The sequence below is a fragment of the Mytilus edulis genome, chromosome 2 (assembly GCF_963676685.1).
Source record: "Mytilus edulis chromosome 2, xbMytEdul2.2, whole genome shotgun sequence".
Classification (NCBI taxonomy): domain Eukaryota; kingdom Metazoa; phylum Mollusca; class Bivalvia; order Mytilida; family Mytilidae; genus Mytilus; species Mytilus edulis.
The window spans coordinates 10878150-10905772 of record NC_092345.1 but is presented as its reverse complement, the minus strand read 5'-3'; the positions used below and the strand labels follow the sequence as shown (position 1 = coordinate 10905772).

At 31.9% G+C, this 27623-nt stretch overlaps 1 protein-coding gene and 1 long non-coding RNA gene across 2 annotated transcripts in view; one reads left to right on the top strand and one right to left on the bottom strand.

Moving 5' to 3' along the window:
• LOC139510121 (uncharacterized) overlaps positions 1-16852 on the top strand; it is a 29871-nt gene extending 13019 nt beyond the window's left edge. Inside the window, exons 5-15 of the mRNA XM_071296426.1 lie at positions 1501-1703; positions 2333-2473; positions 4095-4309; positions 5810-6013; positions 7630-7791; positions 9489-9653; positions 10255-10359; positions 11120-11321; positions 12771-13039; positions 15573-15721; positions 16565-16852. Coding sequence (XP_071152527.1) covers positions 1501-1703; positions 2333-2473; positions 4095-4309; positions 5810-6013; positions 7630-7791; positions 9489-9653; positions 10255-10359; positions 11120-11321; positions 12771-13039; positions 15573-15721; positions 16565-16670 — 1921 coding nt within the window. The 3' untranslated portion in view covers positions 16671-16852. The remainder of the gene's footprint in view (positions 1-1500; positions 1704-2332; positions 2474-4094; positions 4310-5809; positions 6014-7629; positions 7792-9488; positions 9654-10254; positions 10360-11119; positions 11322-12770; positions 13040-15572; positions 15722-16564) is intronic.
• Positions 16853-17645: 793 nt separating this feature from the next.
• Positions 17646-25756, bottom strand: LOC139510128 (uncharacterized). The gene is made up of 3 exons (XR_011661834.1): positions 25576-25756; positions 18876-19090; positions 17646-17807 (listed from the first exon to the last, which is right to left on the bottom strand). It is a non-coding gene; the product is annotated as an uncharacterized lncRNA (long non-coding RNA).
• Positions 25757-27623: the final 1867 nt, after the last annotated feature.

Genomic DNA, 27623 nt, shown 5'->3' with positions numbered 1-27623 from the left:
AAATAGGAACCGAAAAAGGAAATGAATATTGAAAAAGGAAGAAGAAACCGAATAAGGAAAAGAAAATCGAATAAGGAAATGAAAATCGAATAAGGAAATGGAAATCAAATAAGGATGATAATCGAAAAAGGAAAAAGAAAACGAATAAGGAAATGACAAAAAAATTTGAAGAAAAACTTTTTGAGGAAAAATATTTTGAGGAAGAAAAAAAAATTTGAGGAAAAAAAATTTTGAGGAAATAAAAATTGAGGAAAAAAAAAATTGAGGAAAAAAATTTTGAGGAAAAAAAAATTTTGAGGAAAAAAAAATTTGAGGAAAAAAAATTTTGGGGAAAAAAAAATTTTGAGGAAAAAAAATTTTGAAGGAAAAAAAAAATTCAGTTTGGACTTGTAATATTTTCAAAATTTGAATATCGAAAAAGGAAAAAGGAAAAAGGAACCAACTTGTGTCTGGTCCCCGAGGCATACCATCAGCTAAGTATTATGTGCATACTTTGTCACTTTTATGATTTATATCATACCTTTATCTTATTTTTAGTTGATAAATTCAGGAATCAAGAAACAAAAGTTCTACTTCCCTTTGACTTAAATTCAACAACTGTTGCCTCCAATCTGAATGAAATTCTGATCCTGTGTCGGAACTTTGCCTTTAAAACGCTACGTTCTATTCTTTCTGAAGGACGTTTCTTGATCGTCCAGTATTGCCGGATTAATGCATAAAAATGCAATAAACTCATTCAAGAACTTGAATGTTATGATGTAATAATTATCAGAGCATGAAATAGAATTGATTCGCTTAACTTCGGACGCATCAATAATTATTAAGTTTTTTATATTTTTTATTTTAAAATTCGGAAACAATCAAATGTCATTCAAAAGTATGATAATTATTTTTGTGTCATCTGCTCTTATCGAGTATATACTACTAAAGCAATATGTAAATAATTAAATGCATATATAGAAGAAATAAAAAGGAACTGAAGATATTAACATCAAAGGTACCAGGATTATTATTTAGTACGCCAGACGCGCGTTTCGTCTACATACGACTCATCAGTGACGCTCATAAATATAGTTTATTTATGCACAAATTGAAGTCTCAAATAAAACCATAGAGAAACAATAACCCGAATAACAACGAAAAAACAAACAACAATCTTCAAATACTTTACCAAAAAACTGAAGACTGAGCACTATCCAAAACAAAAACTTGATAAATATTGAGATGGATTATAGAAAGACAAACAGTCAAATCAAGAGATGGAAGTAACATTCGTCCCTAAACCATGAATGACCAGTCAATGTAACTGTAAATTACCATGCATGATGTGAATAGAATAAACCAAAACTAAAAATCAAAGCAATTGGAATACTCTTATTACTCGCTGAAAAGTAAAACAAATAATAATATATTTCCCGTTTTAGTTTGTCATTTTCTTTCTTTTAAATATGATTTTGATTTCTATGACAGTTTTGTGAAAATAGTTGATTTTTCATATAGCATGGCAAATAAGGATGTGTCTGTGGGTATGAATATTGGTGGTCTCTCTTACTATTCATCTGAACTGAAATTTGTTGATATTGGTAAACTTTCACAATCCTGGATTACACAGAGAACCAGTGGACCCAACGCAAATAAATGGGATACGAACGAACAAAATTTGGTGAATTGGAGAAATGACGGATATCCTTCTTCTTTACCAGGTATTTTTTCTTTCATTTGTTTTCCATTAATTATTACAAAAATGTCGAAATCTTTCAACCAAAGGAACGAATATATAAAGGTTTTTCATAAGTTGCGACATTTTTCTCCCATACCGGAAGATTTCCTTCCTCATATGTCACGCTTATCATAGTTTTTCGCGGTTGAGGGTTTACAAATGACCAATACTCAAAATCAAAATATTTATCGGTGCCCTGCATTTGAAATAGAAAAAGCAATAGCTGTTTTGAAAAATGATTTAATTTTTTTTACCAAAGGACCTTAATGTAAAACCGACTAAGGATGTATCAACAATAAGATTAAAGAAAGGAAAGGGTAATTACTAGGAATATATAATACATGTAGCATTTATCAAAGCCGTCATAACTTAAAGTCAACTAAAACATTTTCGTATTTAAAAACATTACTTTATAGAAAGCAACAGTGTACTTCCAACATTGTTTTAAAGATATCCGATTAGCTTTTAGAACCATAAACTCGGAAGTTGTTTATATTCCTGTATTTTTGCAATTATCACAATCCCCCTGATCGCCGTCCCTTTCTATACATTATATATTTCAATAAACAGTATTCTTCCGTTTATAATCACTCAAATATTTATTAATTTCAGATAATATGAGGTTAGGGAAACTGATGTTAAGAAGTACCATTGGCCTCTATGCTCCAAAAGGGAATTACACTCTGCTGTACGACGGAGAGGGTGAAATATCTTTTAGATTTGCCCATGAACACATCATGTATAATGGCAAAGGTACCATATTCACAGAAATTGTCTAATAGTTTGTTCTTGTGTTGTGCTGATGCACCATTGTCTCATGAAAGATGGAGGGTTGAACCCGGCCATAATTCGTTTTTGCCTTTCCAAAGTCAGGAGCTTGTAGTTCTGTTGGGGTTTTTTTTCATGTCTGTCATATTTAATTTTGAAATTTTTTTGGCAATGAATTAAGTCGTTAAGTTTTTTAAATTGAATGTTTCATATTTTTTCATGTTGGGACCGTTTATAGCTGACTATATGGTATTTATTTTTCTCATTGCCGAAAATAATTGCGTTCATCCACTTCATATGACTTTGGTGGATAGTTTTCTCATTGGCAATCATTCCATACCTCCTTTCTTTAATATACACTTATAAACAGATATGGTAACATAATAAATCGTTCTAGCTTGGCTTCAAAGATAAAAACTGATTAAGGTAGATTCATGGTATACCGCCATCTTGGATTGAACAATCACAGTAAAAAATCGGTCTAGTTATTTGCCTAAATCTGCAAATTTGGAGACAGATTTGCAATTTAATGGTTAGACTGTTTAATAAAATAAGGAAAACTTGGCAATTTATTGTATAATCCAAAATATTTAAACAATATCATTTTTCTAGCTTTTAGAATCATTTTTTTCAACGAGCCATTTAAGGGAAGATAACTCTTTTAGTAAAGTATTTATACTGGACAGATAGGGATTTTTTTCTTTTTACTTGTAGCAAGAAAACGAGTTCGGGGACACCATTTTTTCTTTTTATTTTCTTAAAGCATATTACAAAACCTATCTTTTCACAATTTATTTCATAATTCTATCTCATAGATTTTTTTTATGCACACAAATGTGTTTTTCCATGAACAATCTAACCAAATTTAGGCATATTTCAACGACTCATAGATTGAAAAAAAAGCACGGTGACCCCTACTTTTTATTATATTTTTGAAAAGAGCATATTAAAATCTTCGTTCTGGCTAAATATAAGAAAATTCTGTCTCAAAAAATATTTATGATCTTATGATCTACCTTTAAGTATTTTTCAGTGTTCTTTTTGTTTTGTTTTATCATACACTTGTTTATATTCATATTAGACGTTAAGGGATCCGCACCACTTTTTTTTAAATGCCAAGACCCAGCAAAACATAATCAGCTGAAATGATTTAACTTTGGAACAATGAAAAAGACTTAAAACATTATGAAATGGGAAATTCATGTTATGAAAGGGCTGATTGGTCAAACGCAATAATTACGATGACAGAAAATGATTTTTTGAATAAAAGATTTCAATCAAAATGGATACAGAATTTTTATTTTTTTATTTTGATCAAAACAAGTAACAATCACCTGCATTTAATTAGAATTCTATCCATTGCAATTGATTGTGGATTATCTTTTTATAAGTATCAGTGATTGAAAAACAGTTAGTCGGAATATTTTTTGCAATACTCAAGTGGCTGAATATTATCAAACAATAGAAAAATTAATAGTATTATTAAATCATGACCCACAAAAATAAGACTAAACAAATAAATGCAGTACAGGAATTCATTTGGGTCAGTCTAAATTTAATTTTGAGATCAAGAAATAAGATAATTTCAACTTTTATTCACTTTTAGGTAGAATGGTTATAAATATAAACGAAGGAAAAGCTGGCATCGAACTTATTCTCAGCAAAACAAATCCAGCCAACCCTGTTCGGAATGTTCGTTTTATTATGCCAGGATTTGAAGATCGATACGAGAAATTTCCATTTTATCCATCGTTTTTGGAAACTATCAAACGATATTCTGAACTACGTTATATGGACTTTTTACACACTAATGGACATACGGTAGGAATTTTTGGTAGCGGATTTTAATGTCATTGGAAACACAGTTCAAATTTTGTTATAGATGAATTCCGATTAACGTCATTAGAGATGCAGGTCAATATTGACAAACTAATTCAAACAAAATTAGCTAGTTATTCTGACCGCTAGAATAGTTGTATGAACAATTCTTATTTGTTAAAACCTTAAGACCTAAAAGCTTTTGAAGGCAAAATGACGAAAACTAATTAACTGTGATTATTTGCCTTTGTAAAACAAAATAAAACTAAAGCGATTTATAAAACAAGAAATTTTATTTAAAAATTGGAATGTCTTCTTTTATTTTTATTTTTTTGTGCTAAAAAAGCTGGGTTAAATATTTGCTTCTATTCTTATCTATACTATTAAACGAGAAGACCTCATTTTTGGTGTCGCTTCTCTTCTTTCCAGAATAAATTAATCAACACGCCTTTGTGTCCTATAGGTGCATAGTCGCATTTGTCATCCATCCATTCATATGATTATTCAGATTGAGTTATTTTAGGAGAAAAACGAGATAAAAGGCATCCGGATATTGTCCAGTCATTGTACGAAATTTTAAGTCAGATTAGACTTCCGGTTTGCGTTTTTCAGTATATTTTGAACATACAAATACTACGAATAAAGTGTATTTTCAGAATTTTATCTGCTATCATTTTCAAGTTTACTATCCACGGCAGTCACAGAGTTTATTAAATAGAGAGGGTCTGTATACTATATCAATGATCACCATGGATCGATTAGTAAACTTAGAATTGAAAGTAAATACGCTTTATTTATATAGTAATGAATGTTCATAATATACAGATAAGCTCTAAAATTATTCATGTGAACTTTTGATACTTTTTCTAAAATTTTCCAGTCATTAAATCTTTTACAAAATTCATTAATTGCATAAAAAAAAAGAAGATGTGGTATGATTGCCATGTTAAGACAACTCTCCAAAAGAGACCAAAATGGCACAGATATTAACAACTATAGTTCACCGTACGGCCTTCAACAAAGAGCAAAGCCCTACCGCATACTCAGCTTCAAAAGGCCCGAAATGACAATGTAAAACAATGCAAACGAGAAAACTAGCGGCCTTATTTATGTAAAATAAATGAACGAAAAACAAATATGTAACACATAAACAAACGACAACCACTGAATTACAGGATCCTTACTTAAATAAATGTTCATAACAAGTCATACTAAATGTATGTTCATATTGAAATTGATAGAAAACCAAAAATTGGGAACTTTGGAAATAAAGGTGGAGAGTAAAAAAACATTTTCCAGTCCCCAATAACCTATGACTTATGATACTTTTGCTGAAATTCTCCAGTCATTCTGTATTTTACAAAATTCTTCCAACAACAATTTACATACTTTAAACTACGCTCTGAATGGCCGCGATTTCGCGGGTGTGTTCTAGTAAGTTCTAAAATAATGAGATTGTGTCATTGCATCTAACCAATAAATATGCTACATGTACAAATCTAGCCAGAACCTACAACATGGGACGAGAGACGCAAACAGGAACACCATACACACACAGGATCAGAAGGAGCAGCCATTGAACACATGATAGATTTAAGCAATCGGATTGGTGCAAATCCGTGGTTTAATATGCCTCATGCTGCAGATGACAACTTCGTCACACAGTTTGCTAAGTTAGTTGAGAAGACCCTTCGGAATGATTTAAAGGTAAATAGGAAATAAAGAGTAATACTTATTTCTAAAACTCAAGTTAAGACGGAGTGTGCAGTTGTTTCAAACCGAGATTTCACTTCAGAGGTATGATAAAACGACGAAACAGTGTCCGATATTTACTGAACGTGTTATTGTTTTTCAAAAATGCATGTAAGCTTGAAGACTATTTAGCGGGTTTGTAATATGTTGAGTAACATGAGTAACACGACGGGTGTCACAAGTGGAGCAGGATCAGCTAACCCTTCCAGAGCACATGAGATCACCCCCAGTTTGTTTGTGGGGTTCATGTTGCTCAGTCTTAAGTTTTCTGTGTTGTTTCATGTGAACTATTATTTGTCTGTTTGTCTTTTTCATTTTTAGCCATTTTCGATTCATGAGTTTGATTGTTCCTCTGGTAGCTTTCGCCCCTCTTCTATTGCCAGTCTTAAAATTTGTGTCCATTTTTCAGATCTGTATCTTATTTCATATTGCGGAATAGACGTCCTAAATCTATGGGTTTTTTTTTCTCTCGAATCTTTGTCCTTCTCAAGTTTGAGGGTATGCATCGTTCTATGAGTTGACGTAATAATTATCTATACGTCTTCTTGGAAATGTTTTGTTGTCAAAAACTTCAATGCAACTATCATATTCGAATAAAATCGAAAAACATTAGTTATGGATATTTTAAATTAACTATGTGTTGAAATATGCACATGGTTTGATTTGAAGGGACCATGGAACCAGAAAAATGAAGCGTGGCAGGAAACGGGAGCAACAAACGACAACGTTTGAATTGCAGCCTAATGACTTGAGACAGGCACTTGAAAGATGTGGCGGGGTTTTAATAGATTGAAGGCGAACCAACCCTCCCAAAACTGGAACAGTGGTGTAACATTACAAAATAAGAAAAATCTATTTAAACCAGTAGAAACACAGTGTGGACGTGGCAGGGTATATATCCCTGCAACAAAAAGACACTATCTAGCGTACTCATAGTTCGTATACGGTGCATGAAATCCTACCCTTCCGGAGAACCTGATTTCACTCCCGGTTTTTAGTGGAGTTCGTGTTGTTTCTTATTTATTATTTATACTGTTGATGTAAATGTTATTGTTATTGTCTTACTGACAGCTGGTTCAAAACCAATAACAACTAATCAAAAAGTCATGCTTCTAAGACCAAAATGTCAATCAGTACACATCCTACATGTACTGAATTTAGTGAAAAGACGTCATTAATAGTCACTGGATATCAACTCTGTTATTTCGATGGTTTGTTTTTTTGCTCGGTCTTTAGCTTTCTATATGGTATTTTGCGTTCAATTTTTTTTTGTCTACTGTGGATTCATTATTATTCGTTGGATACCAATTTTCGTGGGTTTCGTGGGAACAGGTTAACCATGAATTTAAATGTTTAAAGAATGACAAATTTTCTAAAGGCTTTGTATGCAGAGATCGGCAAATCCACCAAGTAAAATATCCACGAAAACTGATACCCATGAAAATAAACGAATCCACAGTATTTTTCTTTTTTTTACATGGATTTTAAACATATGACTTTGAATGATCCTTTTGTATCTATCGTCACTCTTGTGTATCATGTTAACATTAAATTTATGCATTTTATTTTAGATTTACATTGAATATTCAAACGAGGTATGGAATGGAATATTTCGACAAACTCATTATACTCAGGAACAAGGCGTGAAGCTTAAACTAGATCCACAAAGCTGGAAAGCAGGAATGAAATACTATAATAAGAGATCTTCCGAAATCATGCAAATTTGGAAAACGGTCTGTTAAACTAGATTTAAAAAAATAATTAAATGACAAATAATTAAAATGATGCGAGTTAGATGGTCAAAGTAATTTTTCAAAATAAAGTCTTTTATGTGATATTATTTATTTAGATAAAATAATATACTTGTATTGAAGCTACAAAAATTCATAATTCGCACAGAACACATTGAAAAAAGTGATTAATTTTCATTATAATACAAGGAAATAAAACAGACGTATTGGACATCTCCCCCTCCCAGTATGGACCTAAATGTATAAAAGTTATATATATATTGAAATTGTTAAAAAGTAGCATCGCATACATCACTTCTTTGGGAGTACAATATAAATGGAGTATATGGATTATTTTTTTAAATTTCATTTTGTTTAGAATTGAAACAACAAAGGGTTACATAATCCGTACAGGACCAGTAAAGTTATAGTTCATTTATTTGATAAACAAATCAGGAGACGAAAAGGTATAAAATATGAAAACCACACGGTATCAATTTGCTCGCTTCTGAAGCGATTTTCTTGATTTGCCTTCACCAGGAACTCTTAAAGCCAAATATTTTAAAGCCAAGGACGAATAAGGACCTAAACAGTTGAAGACCTATAATATAAAAAAAAGAACCTTAAAAATAGCCAAATGCATCTGAGGTCAGCTTTGCCTGAGGGAGTTAAAACCTTATTTTCTTACATTTTTTAGATTTATCAACGGACTATTTTAGAAAGGTTTGTTATTAGTCGTGTCAGTACCGAAATACTGACTACTGAATTGGTGATATCCTAGGGCACTGATAGTCCGTAGGTATCGGTCTAGTCCTTTTAAAAAAACACGATATAAATGGCATGCGTCCAAAGCGCTGTTCTGGGTCTACCTTCATAAGGAAGGCTCAAAGCCGAATTTAGAAGGAAAGGATGTATAAGAACCTAAACAGTTAAAGAGCTATATAACTTAAAAGACATAAAAAAAAAAAGCCAAATTCATCTAAGGTATAAAACTACTAAGGCTTAGGGCTCTTAATAAACTATACATGGGACCTAAATAAAGCACTTCTATGGATAGGTGTGAAGACCACTTTAAACTGAAATAAACTAAATTGTCTCTATATAGAAAAAAATAGATGATGTGTCATTACACATGAGACAACTATCCACTAGTGTTCAGATAAAGTGAATATAAGCAATTATATGCTATCTTAAACAATGAAAAACCTATACGGTATAGTTGCCAATTGAAGGTCCGACATGAAAAATGTCAAACAATTCAAACGAAACTAACAGACTAATTTATAACAAAATAAACTAAGAATAACGAATATGACAAACTTGAACTACTTGCTCGTGAACATGCACTTAAAGGTATATAGATATTTACCCGTTTTTAAAGAGCCGATCATTGGTACCATATATTTTTTCATGAATAAGCCCATCTTTAATTTTCAGGCGATACTTCATATTTTGACAAATAAATATTATACAGTAAAAGTCGTATAATGAAGAAAAAAATCAACTAGAACTAAATAACTACACTTTCCAGTATAATTCGGATACCTAGATGCAGTATTGATCGTCGACGCTAGAACTTTCAGTAACATTTTTATTCGATTTTAATTTTAAATCTATTTATAAATCATGTGACCAAATGCATGAAAAAATACTGTGGATGATGGAGATATAAAACTTAAAATATGATTTAATCGTTTCAGGTTTTCGGATCACAACCTGACAAAATTGTACCAGTGTGGGCATGGCAGACAGGTTACCAAGACTACACAAGACAAGCCATTGAAGATTTGGGAAATAGAACGCGAAACTTTAAAGCAATAGCCATTACCGGTTATTTCGATTGCAACAACCTCGCAGGCAAGCATGTGAGTGTAATGCATATATAATATACACATGGAAAAAAGTATTGCAACACCTTGATTTTTCAAAAATTGAAAAATCAGCCTCTTTTTTTGGATGATATATAATAAGATATTTGTATAATATTATTGAAACATAGTTTATGATAACATTGGCATTGAAACGAACAAAAAATGTTTAAAAAAAAATGATTTATATAACCACAATTTTAATAACAAAATGAAGCGTTTTTTGTACAAAAAAATGCATTTTACAAGTTTTACTGTAGTCGAACTTTACAATGTAAGACATTTCAAAATTAATCTATAGATGATTGTTCACATCATGGTTGATCGTTACACGCCAAAGAATTAGTACTTTGTGCGCAGCCTCCATTCAAACGGATAACCGCATCTTAACGTCTTCTGATTCCTGCCAAAAATCGACTAATTTGTTGCTAAGGTAGCAGCAACCATTTCTGATGAAGGGCATTGTTTATTTCATGATGTGTTTGAACATACAAATGACACAAAAAATGAATATGTTGCTTTTGCTAGTAATAATTTGTTGTTGATGAACATATAATTAATTAAAATTGATGATTTGATTTTTTTTTGTCTTTTATAGGCAGCAGAGATGTTAAACATGTCGAATATTCAAATGGAGACATATTGCAATAATCAAATGTCTCAATCAGAGTCGTCATTTCAATATTTTATGGACCTCGCCAAGGTAATTATTCAATAAGGAAGATTAAAGAGTGTTTGAAGTGTGTTCCTGATAGAATATATTGTGTTTTTTAAGTAGGTGTAAATGTACAGTCTGTTTCGGAAAATTGAATAGGACTGTCGGAAAAGGATGTAATTTCCGATACAGACAGACTTTTATAGGTAAAAAAGTAATTGAAACATTAACAAAAGGACAATTTTTTTTGTTTAATTAAGAATTGAATGCTTCTTTTTGTAATTTTATTGGGGTGTAAAAGCGTTGACCAAAGTACATTTTGTATGAAGCGCGGAAGCGCTTCATTCTGAAAATGTGCGCACTGTGAACGCTTTTACAACCCTATGAAATTACAAAAAGAAGCATTCAATACTTATAATTACATTTTCTAGCTAGGATCATGAAAACACGGTTTTGAACAGGGTTTTTATTTAATTTACCTGTGCACTTTATTGTCTGACCTCGTGTTATCATGAATGGTGTTTTATTGTGTAATGCAATTGATTAAAGAATAACACGTGATGTTGTCATTTAGCTAACCAGAATAACGTATTATAATGAAACATACGTCTAATGTAATTATCATGTCTTAAAGATCCGAAAATATTTCATAAAAATACAGGAATATTACATTTTGAAACGCAGAACTACACAAAAATACACAAACATTATTTAAAGAAATGATGACCTTTGTTTGAGGTGTACGATGTAAGAAGAGGTAGACTGTTAACATCAATTGGAAATAAAACTTAATGTTTCCCTTAATAAGAAACATGGACTTAAACTTCTGATGTACGAAGGCGGTCCATCAATTATGGAAGGCAGTGCCATTGGTCAAGGAATTAGCCACGACGACGTCACAAATAAAGCAATCGCTTTTAATAGAGATCAACACATCAAGTCTGTAGTAGATAATCTTCTTGAAGCTTGGTATAAGATTGTGGTAAATGATCCACAAAATTCATCACCAGGTAATAATCAATAATTTTTTAGTGTAATGTAGATTCCAGGTGCTGACGTTGTTTATCATCTTAATTATGCTAATGTTCTTTTATTTGTTTACGTAAATTATTAACCTTTACTGTTCAACCCATGTTTGGTTTAAATATTAATTTTACGTGGCTCGGATATTATACATCCCGCCATTGTGTTATTGTGAAATAGTCATTTTTGTATTCTTGTCCTTCATTTGTATACCCCACGCAACGAAGTTGCGAAGGGTATAACGTGTTTGACCCGTCCGTCCGTCCGTCCGTTCGTCAGTCAGTACTGTTTATTGTCATCGCAACTCATCTCAAACCACACAACAAAATTTATCGAAACCTTTTTAGATAATTAGTACATAATATGTAGATGTGCATATCAACAGGAAATTACGATTCAGTATCTTTTCTAGGAGTTACTTCCCTTTGAACTTGTTTGCTTTAATGTACTAATGAAACAGTTTGTCATCGCAACTACTCTGAAACAACACAACAGAATTTCACGAAACATTTTCAGATAATAAGGACATACTATGTAGATGTGCATATCGACAGGAATTTACAATTAAATTTTTTTTCCAGAAGGTACGCCTCTTTGAACTTATTTGCTGTAATGTACAACTGCAACAGTTCGTCATCGCAACTCCTCTGAAACCAAGACTATTTCATTTCTCCAATGACAATGTGGGGACGTGGGGTATGTGAGTGTTCTCACTGAGGTTCTTTAACTTATTTGCCTCGTCAATTTGTCGTCTTGTTTTTCTTTGTTTACATATTTGTTTGTTTTTTAAATGACTAAGATTATATTACACTAGTTTGATTGTTGTACTCCTGTTTTTAACAAAATCAATTTTGTTTGTTTGTTTTCTTCACACATTATTGTCAATATACTTAGTAATGGAATTTTATGCGATTTTCATAAAAGTGATAGGTTTAGCTAGCTATGAATTCGAAACCAGCAGGTTTAATTTACCATTTTCTACATAGGGAAAGGCCCGTACAAAGTCTGGAATATGACAGATATGTTTGATTCGTTTGATTTGATTGAACTCATGATTTTCCTATTTGGTGGGGGACTTTCCGTTTTGGATTTTCCTTGGAGTTTGGAGTTTTTGTTATTTTGCTTTTTATGCAGCATCGAAATTTTGGTTTTAGGGCATTGGAGTTGAACATCCTTTTATTTACAATTCTCTTATTAAGATGCTTATGGTTGAATATTGTATTTATATTCCCCTGTAAAAGGTTTCGATAACTGGGTGCTTACATTTGCAGATCTTTTGTTATAAATGGTCTTGCCGATGTTCTTATATTCATTTTATATTTTTCACTGATAAAAAGTGCAAAGAATTACTTTAAATACTATACGATATAAGTTTATTTACAAATTTAACGATCAAATAAGAAATAACATAAATTGTTGTTATGTATTATTCAAAGGTGGATTGTTCAATTATTTTTCCTCCACTGGTACTCCATCAAAATATGGCAGCTGGGGAATGCTTGAATACACCGGACAAGATCCTGGAACAGTACCTAAGTATGAAGCGACCCAGAGTTTCATTACGCGACATTATAGTCATAATCGTGTAGATATACCATGCAGTTTCCTTCAGCAGTCGACCCTTGGCTATGGCTGTTTCTTACAGAAACGTGGAGCTCTTCATTGGCGTTGTGCTGTAACAGACGATGATGGCGTTACTTGGTCGGTAAATATATACTTTCTATTATTCATAAATAGGCAATTTTATTTTAGTAGCAATAAACAAAAGAACTATGTCAATTGGACATGCTTTGATACTATTTATGCACTTGAATTTTTACTTGATAACATTTTTGTTCGCTTTGGAGATTCCGTATATCGTCAAGTTATTGGAATTCCAATGGGGACTAACTGTGCACCACTTATTGCGGACCTGTTTTTGTATTGTTATGAGTTACAATTTATGACTAAAATTAGCAAAGACCCATCAAAACAACATTTGATACAAAAATTTAACAATACTTTTAGATATTTGGATGATATATTGGCTCTAAATAATGACGACTTCAGTATGTATACTAAAGAAATTTATCCTGTAGAACTTACTTTAAATAAAGCTAATGATAACAATGACCACTGCCCTTTCCTCGATCTTGATATCTATATCATAAACGGGAAGCTTAATACAAAAATTTATGATAAAAGAGATGATTTTTCATTTCCTATTGTTAATTATCCATTTTTAGATGGTGACGTTCCCTTGTCACCATCTTATGGTGTTTATATATCTCAACTTGTACGATTCGCTCGTGTATGTAACAATGTATTAGATTTTAGCGAGAGAAATTTATGTATTACTGAAAAATTATTACACCAGGGTTTTCGATATCACAAACTGGTCAAAACATTTACTAAATTTTATCACCGGTATAAGGAAATAATTCGTAAATATAACTCAACATGCAGACATCTTATACGTTCAGGTATTTCACATCCAAAATTTTATGGAAATATTCTTTATAAAGCACAAAAATGTCAGTATTCTCCTCAGAAACTAACAAAACCTTTAAATAGACTTATTAAAAGGGGATATAGTTACGATACTGTTGTCAGGTCATTAAAGATTGCATATTTTGGCTTTAACATTGATTCACTGATAGGGTCTTTGCATCGGAACTAAACACATTTATTTCTTAAAAAAAACAGTTGTTGGCATGACACGGGTTATGTTCTTCTCATATATTTTATGATAGTATGATACTAAACCCCTAACGGGAGGGATTGTACCTGATATTCATATGATGAAGACATAATCTTTCAATCAGTTTAATTGAGGTCTGGAGCTGGCATGTCAGTTAACTGCTAGTAGTCTGTTGTTATTTATGTATTATTGTCATTTTATTTATTTTCTTTTGTTACATCTTTTGACATCAGACTCGGACTTCTCTTGAACTGAATTTTAATGTGCGTATTGTTATTCTTTTACTTTTCTTCATTGGCTAGAGGTATAGGGGGAGGGTTGAGATCTCATAAACATGTTTAACCCCGCCGCAATTTTGCGCCTGTCCCAAGTCAGGAGCCTCTGGCCTTTGTTAGTCTTGTATGATTTAAAATTTTAGTTTCTTGTGTATAATTCGGAGTTTAGTATGACGTCCATTATCACTGTACTATTATGCATATTTTAGGGGCCAGCTGAAGGACACCTACGGGTGCGGGAATTCTCGCTACATTGAAGACCCATTGGTTGCCTTCGGCTGTTGTTTGCTCTATGGTCGGGTGGTTGTCGCTTTGACATATTCACCATTTCCTTTCTCAATTTTACTCGCACTGATTTTAATTGTGTAGTGATGAAAATATAGTCAATATAATATAAAAAATTTCATGCGTTCAAAGCGCTTTTCTAGATTATCCTTTACCAGGCACGCTCAAAGACAAATATTTAAAAGCCGGAGATGTAAAAGTACTTCTTCTGACATCAGACTCGGATTTCTCTTGAACTGAATTTTAATGTGCGTATTGTTATGCGTTTACTTTACTACATTGGTTAGAGGTATAGGGGGAGGGTTGAGATCTCACAAACATGTTTATCCCCGCCGCATTTTTGCGCCTGTCCCAAGTCAGGAGCCTCTGGCCTTTGTTAGTCTTGTATTATTTTAATTTTAGTTTCTTGTGTACAATTTGGAAATTAGTATGGCGTTCATTATCACTAGACTAGTATATTTTTATTTGGTCGGGTTGTTGTCTCTTTGACACATTCCCCATTTCCTTTCTCAATTTTATTGTCATGAAAATAATGGAGTGCCAAAAAGGGACAGTATAAAAGATAAAAGGAAATCAAATATAAACAGGATTATAATACAGTTATAAATGAAGAATGAAAAAATAAAACCTTTTTAAAAAGAAAAAGTGTAGAAAAAAAATATAATAAAAAAAAATCTTATCAAGTACTTTCTCCGTTTATACATTATTACAGTCGGCTTTCGTAAATGAAAAAAAACCTATAGATCAAATAATCAAAACGTGTGTCAATCTTTTTCCTACTTATCGTTGAAATAATTTTCCTCAATTTTTTTCTTCTATTTTAAAACTTATCCGCAATGTCTCATTAGTGGTTTGGCTCCTTTAATTTGTATTAATAGAGATTGACATACATGAAAAGAGATATTGTGTAATAACAGAAATACATTTTGTACGAAATGAATTGTGAAATATCCATAGAATTCAAACATGGTATAGAATAGTATTTGTTTTACTTTTAGTACTACCCAGACGTTGGCAACACTGGAGATACTCTTGTACTAGATGGATTTAACCCTACTACACATACAGTATATGTCAGATCGGTAAACAAGATAGGGGTTAACAACTATTATAGCATAGACACAAGAACAGCAAATACATGGAAAACGTAAGTATTTTGATGTTTATGTTTCCAGTTCTTTTTGCTTTAAAGTGTTTCTGTTATTTGGTTTTCTAGTTTATTACGAGTTAATTACGTATAACTAAAAAAAAACAAGATAATGTCGTATGATTGCCAAAGGTACAACTCTCCGCTAGGACCTAAATGAATGTTAACAAATATAAGTAACCGTATGGTCTTCAACAAGGAACAAACCCAATACCGGACAGCAAGCATTGTTAATATCAAAGTCTGATCTGACAGTACATCAAATAAAATTCAAGTTGAATAAAGACGGAGAAACGCTCGGAGCTAAAAAAAATAAATAAAAATAAAAAATAAGTCAAACAGAACATTACAATTATAGCGAAATTCAGGCGTTACTTTGTACTCTTATTTGTCTTATAACTGTAAATCATATCAATTGATAACTATTTACACCCCTGGGTCGATGCCACTGCTGGTGGACGTATCGTCCCCGAGGGTATCACCAGCCCAGTAGTAAACACTTCGGTGTTGACATGCATATCAATTATATGGTCATTATTATAAATATCCTGTTCACTAAAGTATGAAATTTTTCCGTGCATAGATTACCTTAACCGTATTTGGAACCATTTTTTTGGGTGCCAAATACGGCTAAGGTAATTTGGGTCCTCAATGTTCCTCAACGTTTTACTTGTTAGGCTTTATGCTCTGAGCGTCACTGATGAGTCTTATGTAGACGAAACGCGCGTCTTGCGTATTAAATTATAAGCATGGTACCTATTTAAACACAAACATAAAACAAAATTAATGGTTAAACTTAGTAAAAATCGTGTACATGTTGAATTAAATGTCCTCTTTTTTCAGTCATACAAGCTTTGATTACTACAGTTCAGTTGCCTCAAGAAATGTCAGACGTCGACTACCTAATGGTGTTTACAACTATTTAGATACACAGGGAAGATGTTCTTGAAAAATCTCAAAAACTAAGCTATATCAGTGAAGTTTGTCATCGCAAAAAAGAATAATCTACATATTGTTTGTTCATTTATCAACGGAGTTCTTTGATTTTTTTAAACAAAAAAAGAATTATATGATTTAAAGCTCACCCGAAACATCAGAATAAAGTACACTATTTGCATCAAAGTATAGAAATTTTGTCTTTCCATCCACGGGATCATACCAATGATTATGTAACATACTCTTAATTCTTCATAATCATTGGTACAAGCATTATTATATATTAAAAACAAGAATGTGTCCCCAGTACACGGATGCCCTATCCGCACTATAATTTTCAGTGGATCGTAAAAATGGGGGAAAATATATGATTTGGCATAAGAATTAGAAAGATCACATCATAGGGAACATGTGTACTAAGTCCAAGTTGTTTGGACTTCAACTTAATCAAAAACTACCTCGACCAAAAACTTTAACCTGAAGCGGGAGAGACTTACAAACGGACGAACGGACGCCCAGACCAGAAAACATAATGCCCATAAAAAGGGGACGAAAGATACCAAAGGGACAGTCAAACTCGTTAATCGAAAATAAACTGACAACGTCAAGGCTAAAAATGAAAAAGACAAACAGACAAACAATAGTACACATGACACAACATAGAAAACTAAAGAATTAGCAACACGAACCCCACCAAAAACTAGGGATGGTCTCATGTGCTCCGGAAGGGTAAGCAGATCCTGCTTTCCACCTGGCACTCGTCGTGTTGCTCATGTTAAAACAATTTCGGTAAATAGTCTTTCTTGGAAAATCACATTCATGAAAAGGAAGGGGAATGTATTTACGGCGTAAGGAACATATCCGATATCATTACATAACGGTCAACCAACTCGTGATGGCGTCCGTAAAATGTACGTAGGGATGGTTTTAATTTCATAAATGTGGCATACATGTATCTAGTTTTGCTATTTATAATTTAGAACGAAAATTGAATACATCCATAGATTTGTGATTTTAATAACTGAATTTGAAATTTGAAAACTGTTCTAGTATTTTATTTCATAGGTAAATCCTCCCATGTATCTCTGCTCAGTTGGTGCTTCAACTTTCAACTCTGCATGGTGTCCATTACTTTGAATACATTGATTTTCTGTAAAAAGTAAGACTTTATGAGAAGACCTGATAAATGCATATCTGATAGGTTTAATATTTTTTTTGTATATTTCATTGATGTTTATCTCATAATTATTTATTTTTTTTGCATATTCGATGGTCAATAAATTTTCAAACATTTTCCTAGAACTATCTATTATAGTTTATAACAAGATTTTACAATGTATACATTATCGGTGGTCTACTTCATTACTTTTGTTTCAATAAACTAATATTGAAGTGTAGTGTGCAATCTAAGCATGACACTTAAATATTTGCAGCCTTTTATTATTTTCCAAACTTTTGTACTCGAACATATGTATTGGAGGTTATTTCGGAATACGTGCCGGTTGTACAAGAATCACATAATAAAAAACATAAACATAAATTATTGAAGCGGTAAAATGGCGATTATAAATGAAAAATTATGGTGGGTTGTTGCCACCTTAATATTTTATCTCTCCTTTTATTTATAGAATGTTTAAGAGTATAAATAGTTATCAAAAGTACCAGGATAATAATTTAGTACGCCAGACGCGCGTTTCGTCTACATAAGACTCATCCGTGACGCTCATATCAAAATATTTATAAAGCGGGCACAAATACCACAAGGTCCGAAAAACTATAACAAAATGCAAAGGTCCAATTTGCATGACGAAATTGCAAGCTTGGTCTTCATTATCCGGTTTTAGAATGTAATGGTTTACTTTAGTTTAAACTAAAAATAATAAATACAATGAACAAGTCGACTACATGAAATTACTGTTTTCCTTTATTCATTTATGATGTTTATCACTCGTTAACATAAACGGATTTGAGAACTTGAGTATATATTGATATAGAAGGGATATAATTAATATTTATAATGAGATATAATATGAGTGCCTATGAGACAACTCTCCATCCAAGTCATAGTCTGTAAAAGTAAACCATTATAGGTCAAAGTACGATCTTCAACACGAAGCCTTAACTAACACCGAACAGCAAGCTATAAAGGGCCCAAAATGACTAGTGTAAAACCATTCAAACAGGAAAACCATATATATATATAATTTGCCTACATTACCTGATGAGAGCATTTTTAACTGTGTCATTTTGCCAAATGAATTGTCATAAATGGTAAACGCATCACCTCCAAGCCAGTCAATAAGACACAAACTATATGGTTTAGGTTCATTAAACAAGACTTTTAGTGAACCCCTTGGGTAATTCCAATCTATAATTCCTTTCAAACAAGATGGCGTTATTACAACGGTCTCTGTTTCATTCTGCGGTATAAATCTAAATATAAAAAGTCTTGTCATATGGAGAAAAAGTAGTAAAATAAACCTAATCACAAAATGGCAGCATACATATTTAATATAGTATATCATTTATAATTAAAGCGATACATCTGCAGCCGAGTATCATCTTACATGGCGCTTCACAATAGACCTAATTGGAAACTTACACTAAATACTATCTATCTAGAAACTGAAACTACCCTTTTGATGGAACAATAATATAGCGATGCATTGCCTCAACTACAGCCGTTTATTATCATACATGGTGCCTCATATTGGGCTTATTTGGAAACCAAAAAATTACTGAGGCAGAAATTGCCTTTTTATTGTACATGCAATATAGCGCTACAACCTATATATGCATTCAGACACTTTTAATTTTGCATTCTCATCGCATAAGAACTGTAAGCATCATTGGTATGTGTTTTTGTAAATTGTGTAATATTAAAAAAAACCTCAACAATATTATGTGCCTCTAAATACATGTTGAAAGTAAAAACTTGGGTGTAAATAGTTTATTTGTCATTTATAATTATTATTTTTTCCAATCACATTTAATATTCCTCTCACAATTGAAACAGTATAATGCAATATTTGAAAAACGATGATTAATATAAATGAGTGTACAAGTGGTGTTTAACGAATAGAAAATAGATAATAACAGGCCAAAAAAAAATATGAAAAAACAAGGTATTAAATCAGATTATGTTGAAACCATAAGGCCAATAAACTTAAGGTAAAAAATCAATGTAACCATGCATTTGGGTTGTCATTAATATTCAATTTGAAAATAAAAATAGAAAAATATATTTAAAAGTAAAATCACAAAAATACTGAACTCAGAGGAAAATCTAATCGGAAAGTCCATAATCACATGGCAAAATCAAATGACAGAACGCATCAAAAACGAATAGACAAGAACTGTCATATTCCTGACTTGGTACAGGCATTTTAAATGTAGAAAATGGTGGATTAAACCTGGTTTTATAGCGCTAAATCTCTCACTTTGATGACAGTCTCATCAAATTCCGTTATATTAACAATGATGCGTTCAATTAACCAGACATAACAAATAAAATAGTCAAAAAATGGGTACAGCAGTCATCATCGTGTACCAATTTCAAAAGGAACAATTTAAGGTAGCACAATACAAAGATTTTTCACCGCCAATCAGACATCTTTAAACTGATGTAATTCCACTCATCTTTCTTTAATTTTATAAATGAGGTACCAAAAGAAAGAAGAAGGATTAATCTTTAAAATTGTGATGATTTCATTATGATATAATTATTACATAATTAATTGTTATGTAATTAGTTGCCATATTGTGATGTCCGTACTTGAATGAATTTAGCTGCTTGGTTATTCATAGCATCACAAAATATTTTATAGATTCGTGTACAACACAGTTTGACTTCCAAAACTGTGTCTCAGATTTTTACTATTGTATTTCATTCTCTCATTAATCTTCAATGAAGTTTGCAACATCAATTCATAAGAGACCACTAAATGCAATTGGGTATAAAATTTGTTCTATTGATGTTTTTGGAAATCTGAGACACAGTTTTGGAGGTCAAGCTGTGTTGTACACGAATCTATAAAATATTTTGGGATGTTATGAAGAACAAAGATGCTAAATTCATTCAAGTGTGGACATCACAATATAGCAACTAATTACATAATAATTAATTATGTAATAATTATGTCATAATGAAATTATCACAATTTGAAAGATTAATCTTTCTTCTTTCTTTTGGTACCTCATTTATAAAATATAAAGAAGGATGAAATGAATTACATTAGTTTAAATTTGTCTGATTGGGAGTGAAAAAAATCTTTGTATTGTGCTACCTTAACAGAACACAAAAACATCTATCTACAAACACATTCATTGATTCGCGTGTCTGACGACAGTAAATTTTATACGTCACATATATTTGTCGTTCAATGTATATACAAACAATTTTTGAATTTCACATGGGCAATGTTAGCATACAGGGTTAAAAATCAAAAGTATGTAAGAATTAATTTCAGAAATAGACCGAGATTTAAAATAGTCCAAAAGTTATATAGAATTTATAAGAATCCACAAATAGTTCATTCCACTACGCGATTGAAGACTTTTGACGTTTGTGGTTCAACGTATTTTCTAATTCATAATAGAAATATATCATAATGACATATAATAGAACAATATCATAATGACGGGATCTTTTCAAGTACAGAATCACGTTATATAAGAACCAAAGAATCACAAAAAGTCGCATATACAAAACACACCAGCAAAAAATGAAAGATAATACAAACACATTGATGGGATGTTTAAGTACCGAGCCACGTTAAATGGATATCACATAAAACAATCCAACAGTAAAAGTAATATTAATAATAGAACAAAGACAAATGAAAGAACAACATAACACGTTGTTAAGATGATAAACAACATCAGTACGCAGAATCTATCATGTATTATTTGTGAAGTTGATACGGAATATTTATCAACAAGGTCTTGGTACCTTCCGATTAACTTTTTAAGAAAAAGGACGAGACGTTACACGCTTCTGTATTCTGTTTAATTCTATATTGCTTTCTTTTCTAAAAATCGAATCTGTGTGTTTCCTTGAATAATGGAAAGTCTTTGTCACTGATTAAATCCTTAAGAAGTATCAAACCTAATTGGTACAAATCCCTAATACCCCCCACCCCCCCCCCCCCCCACCACCCCCACCCCGAACCCCCCAGAAAAAAAAGTTAAATTACAGAAAGAGGTATTCAGAGGTAATAATTTACCCATATCTTGACTATTTTATTTATTATGTCTGTTTAGTGCACGCATCATTGTAAATATAGCGGAATTTGATGAGACTGTCATCAAAGTGAGAGAATAAGACATGACCTGTTTTTTCAAGTTTTATCCTTGAAGAAAAAATAAATTTGTTTCTGTTCAGAATATTGTTGAACAGGCTGGGAAAACCGAGATTCAGATTATCGGAGTTCAGTTTTTTTTGTGATTTTTCTTTTTACATTTCTAGGTATAAAACTGGTAATAAAAACTGCAAGTGGAGTAAGAGTTCAATATATTATAAAAGATGGGGATCTCCCATAAGTATTAGAAAGTAATAACCACTAATTACCATAAACAATAGACATAAGTACATCCGACTGCAAGCATAGACAAACAACGAGCAAATCATGGTCCAAATAGTCGGACTTGGTACAGAAAAAAATGTGTAACTAATGTCATATAAAACAATTCATTTATCTAAACCATATGTCATACTTTTAAAAAACAGTGTATGTAAAGTGCGGATCCTAAAATATCATTTTTACTGTATATGCCATAAATGTCTAATGTAGAATGATAAATAAACAGACGAACTTTTTTTAATTTTTGAAGAAAATGAAGAAAAATAGTTAAAATGTATATGTTCAGAAATACATAATACCAATAAAACAAAGTAAGAGATGCGAGCGGGATTTATCGCGCCTAAAGCCATCCAACTGTGAAATATATACCAAAATAGGTGAATTTTTAGGACATTTCACGAACAGATCGTGCAGGTGCTTTATAACTAACAGGTGAGATGTTGTTGCAATAAAAAATATTCATTTTAATACAATTATTAAAGTTGTATAACGTAGAATATGTTTTGTCATTCAGTTTCTTCATATTTAACTAAATTCCACTATGATGATTTCGTAATGCTAGTCATGTTTACTGTCGAATAATGATACTATTGTTTCATTTTAACTGTGGAGCGAATCATTAGTATTGTATATGCGGTGCATTTTCACTGTATAATTATTATTTTTTTCATCTATTACAGCTCATTTCTTTAAGCATGTAGAGCAAGACTTTAGTTGATTTGCTTGCTTTTTTTATAAGATAATCATTATGATAACACTCAATTTAATTCAAATATTAAAAATACAGGTTAAACTATGCCTATTCATATTGTTTAAAAATGTCAATCTTATTTACAAAGTTTGTATAAACAATTATACAAACAAAGCAAGCAAGCCAACCAAAGTTTTGCTTTACATGCATTAGGAAATTAGCTGTAAAGCCTTAATTTAGCCGACTTGCTCAAATAATAGATAAAGTAAGAGAAAGATTTGATAAAATTTAACTTACGGATAAAGGTTTGGTTTTAAAACACTCTACTAAATTCAATAGAAATAACATTTATTTCAAATGTATTCCATTTAGTTTCTTATAAAGCGTATAGAGATCTTTATCCCTATTTTTTTTATCCATTTCCATGACACTTCACCACTAATTACGTACATCTTGATATAGATTGCACCTTTGTTTTCCCGTTTAAAAGGTTTTACACTGGAGCCCTTAATAACTTGCTGTTCGCTGTGAGCCAAGACTCCATGTTGAAGACCGTATTTTGACGTATAATGGTCTACTTTTATAAATTGTGACTCGGATGGAGATCTAGAGTTGTCTCATTGTCACATACGACATCTATATGGCTCAAAAACGAAACGAGACGGGATAAAAAGGGATGAAAAAATCTACGCTACTTTTTTAATATATTTATAATGGGCTTTATATGAGTCAAAATAGAGTAAAATAGTGGGTCTTATTTGGGTATAAGCGTCACGCCGGATTGCGGATTTTTTGCAAGCGTGACAGGTGAAAGTCAAATGATTGTGTAGAGAAAAACGGGAAATAAAGTCTAGCGGGACACGGATAATTACAAAAAATTAGAACTGCATAGTATAAGCGGGATACGGGAATCTGACAAAACAATAAGCGGAATACGGGAATCTGCCAAAACAGTAAGCAGGATCCGGGATCAGAACCCCCCAATGACACCCCAGAAAAAGATATTTTTGTATATTCATCCTATTGTTACAGTCATGCCTTCAATAACAAAATATTCGATGCATGCATTTTTTCATATTTTTGGTCCCTTTTTCAATTTTGTGGGGTCCAAATTTATAGACAAAAGTCCTTTAATATAGATATTTGGAATTCGTTGACATGCTGAATCTGACCATGTATCAAGTTTGGGGATTTTTTGCCTAGTTGATGAAATAGCCCACATAGAGTTCCAAAGGGTCTAAAATCAACAAAAATGAATTGTAGCATGCATTTCGTGTACAATAACTCAAATGTGCATGGTTTTACCTCTGTGGTAGTATCCATTCGCGGATCTAGAATTTTTCATAAGTAGGGGCCCACTGACTGCTTAAGAGGGCCCGCTGCTGTCACGCTCCAGTGATTCACTATATAAGTTAAAATCAAGGAGAAACGTAATCTGAAGAATACAATATGACATGTTGAGAATCGCTTTTGTTACAAGTTTGAAAAGCTATATATTTGATGAAGAATGAATGAGGAGTTTGTATTTCAATTGGAAAATACATGTATCATAAATCCTAAAGTCATCAACTAAGTTTTTTTTCATTTGTTGCAAGTGCATTTATCACATAATTCTACAATAAAAATTCCTCGCATCTTTGAAAATTCTACATTAATAATGACTGCACTAACAGTGATAATTCATCGCATCTATAGTTAAAATGGATCGCTTTCAATAATCGATATGCTATATTATGATGCTTTTATAACACTTATTTGAAGTTTAATGCTATGTTTGTATATTATAAAGACATATCACAATGAAAATATGTTAAAACTTAACTTAAAATCCTTTAACTTGATATTTTCAAAACGTAAACAAATACAGTTTTCCCATGATCCTTTATTCTACAATAGACATACCCGCATATAGCAGTAAAAATGAACTAGCTGGATGCGCACTTTATATACACTGAAAAACAGATTATAAATTGACACAGCCGAGTTATCAACTTACAACTGGGCAAATATAGTAGTATATCGTTGTTCAAAAGTCATAAATCGAAGTGCTCGATATAGCGGTAATGTAGCTAAGGCATACACAGTTATTTAAAATTTGCTGAAATATGGTCACTCAGTAATAAACATGTCAGGTGTCACGAAGTCTTATAAAAGGAAATGTATGCGACTGTCATATAAGTAAGAGTTTTATTAACTATATTATTATCCATTCGTTTGATGTATTTGATCTTTTTATTTTGCAATTTGTTTAGGGACTTTCCGTTTTGAATTTTCCTCAGATTTTGAACTTTAATATAAAAATTTGTCAAAATCAATTTCAAGTTCTTGATACGAATTCTTCAATTAAATGGCATGAAATGGTCTGAAGACTAAAATACAGGTTAAAAAGACAAAACACGCTTTATATTTTTTATACATTACTTAAAATATCAAGACAGCAAAAATGATATGTTCGTCACAAACTATATTAAAACTGATTAAAACAGAAATGTATATAGCAATAGCATGTTTAGTTCAAACAAAATTCTTCACAATCTATCTTATCACCATGAAATATAAAAAAACATATATATACATAGATATTTAGTAATTTGTGTTTTTGTAAATTTAGTAAAGGTTTAATCTTTACTATTGTACTAGCTTACCCTTTAGGATAAAAGGTACAAGGATCCAGAATAGCTATTACTGTTTGTACAGACAAAAGCGTAGCAAAAAAGATTTTAGTCTGCATTATCCTTTTTAGTCGTATAATATTCCAAATTTCTTATCAGATCCGTTATCAGTTAATTCCTGTTCATCATGACCTTTGATATAAGCAGTCCAAAGTCAGATATAATCGTGTAGCTATTTATATTTCAACATGTTCAATGAATACCAATAGCAACAGAAAAACGGTCACGAGCAAAGACAATGGAATGGCAAAAAGAACTACACAAATAGATATATTATGTATCAAACAATTTATAAGATGCAATACGCCGATTCGTATCTGGTATAAGTGATTTATTTTCAATCGGTTAACGGTAAAATTCAAAAGTACAATCAGGTAATTGTAAAGATCATAACTAAGAATACAATGTGTATAACCGGTGTAATAATAATAATAATAATAATAATAATAATAATAATAATAATAATAATAATAATAATAAAATTTATTTCGAAGGTGAATCCTCCCATGTATCTCTAACCATGTGATGCGTAAACTTTTAACACTGCATGGTGTCCATTACTTTGAATACATTGAGCTTCTAAAAATATAAGGTTTAAGTTAAGACCTCATACATTCGCCTAGCTGATTGAGTGTTAGTGTTAAAACTTTTATTTTTTATACATCCTTATATATAATCATATATAACATAACATTGTTTTGCATTAACAATGGTCTTGGTCAATTATTTTCCTGCGGTAAATGTTTTAAGTGTTTACTTGATATATTAATAGTATAAGGTGATAATGCTATAATGACGTTACGCACGATACTGGTGATACCTGACGTTACATAAAAATAACGTCGAAATACACTTTTTGACTGACGTTTTATCCAAGTCGCTTGTTGTTAAACGAACGTATGAATTTATGTTTGTCACGATTGTCCCCCCATTCGTTTTTACCTCTTTAAAGCATTCCCTACATGTACATGTATATACTTTCATATATTATTGGTTTCTATAACTACTGTTTCTTTATAGGGATAAATATTGATTAATAAATTTCTAGCATTTTATTTCATTAATACATTCTAAAACATTTAAATGTGTTTCTTCTGTGATTCGAATGACATTGTTTGTGGTTACTTCCGAACAAATATAGACCACTGACCGCTTTCCTGTTCACAAGACGATATTGAAAAGGCGAGTTCGTTTTGTTGTAATATAGACCAGAATTTGGCTTTGAAAATAAAGGGTCTAAAAAATGGAGGCTTGAGGTGCTCTAAAAATCCTGATATACTCATCAAGGAGTTCCCTTCAAATGAAGAGATACTAGAACAAATAAACATGCTTGAATCAACAGCAATCAAGTTTACACAGTGGAGAAGAGTTCCTGATGGAACAAAAATGAGGTTTAAAGAAATAGAAGAAACGTTACCGAAAGCAGACTTCTGCATCAAATTCGATAAAGATCTTGCAGAATTTAGAGATCATGTTGATAGGGTCCATACCCAATACAGTGAGCTAAAAAGACTTCGAGAAAATCTTCCAGAAAATGAGGTATTAATATGGATGGATTTTGCAGAAAACTTTGGTTGTGTCTCAGTTGAAGAAGTCCAGTCAGCATATTGGAATGCTGCCATGGTCTCATTACATACTATGGTAGTTTATTATCCCGCGAGTAAAGACAACAGAATTCAAAGTTATGTTGCTGCTTCGGATGTATTGTCCCACAATGCTGTAGCTGTCTATACGATCCTTAATCAAATGATAGGTATCCTAGTAGAAGAAATTCCAAATTTGAAAAGAATACATTATCTTAGCGATTCCCCGACAAGTCAGTACAGGAACAAAACTATTTTCCAGTTTATTGCAATGCATGAAGAAGAATTTGGGATGCCTGCTCGATGGAACTATCTTGAAAGCGGTCATGGCAAGGGGCCATGCGATGGACTCGGTGCAAGTGTTAAGAGAGCAGCCGACAATGCCGTTAAGCAAGGTAAGACATCTATTCAGTCTGCCGACGATTTTATGGAATGGGC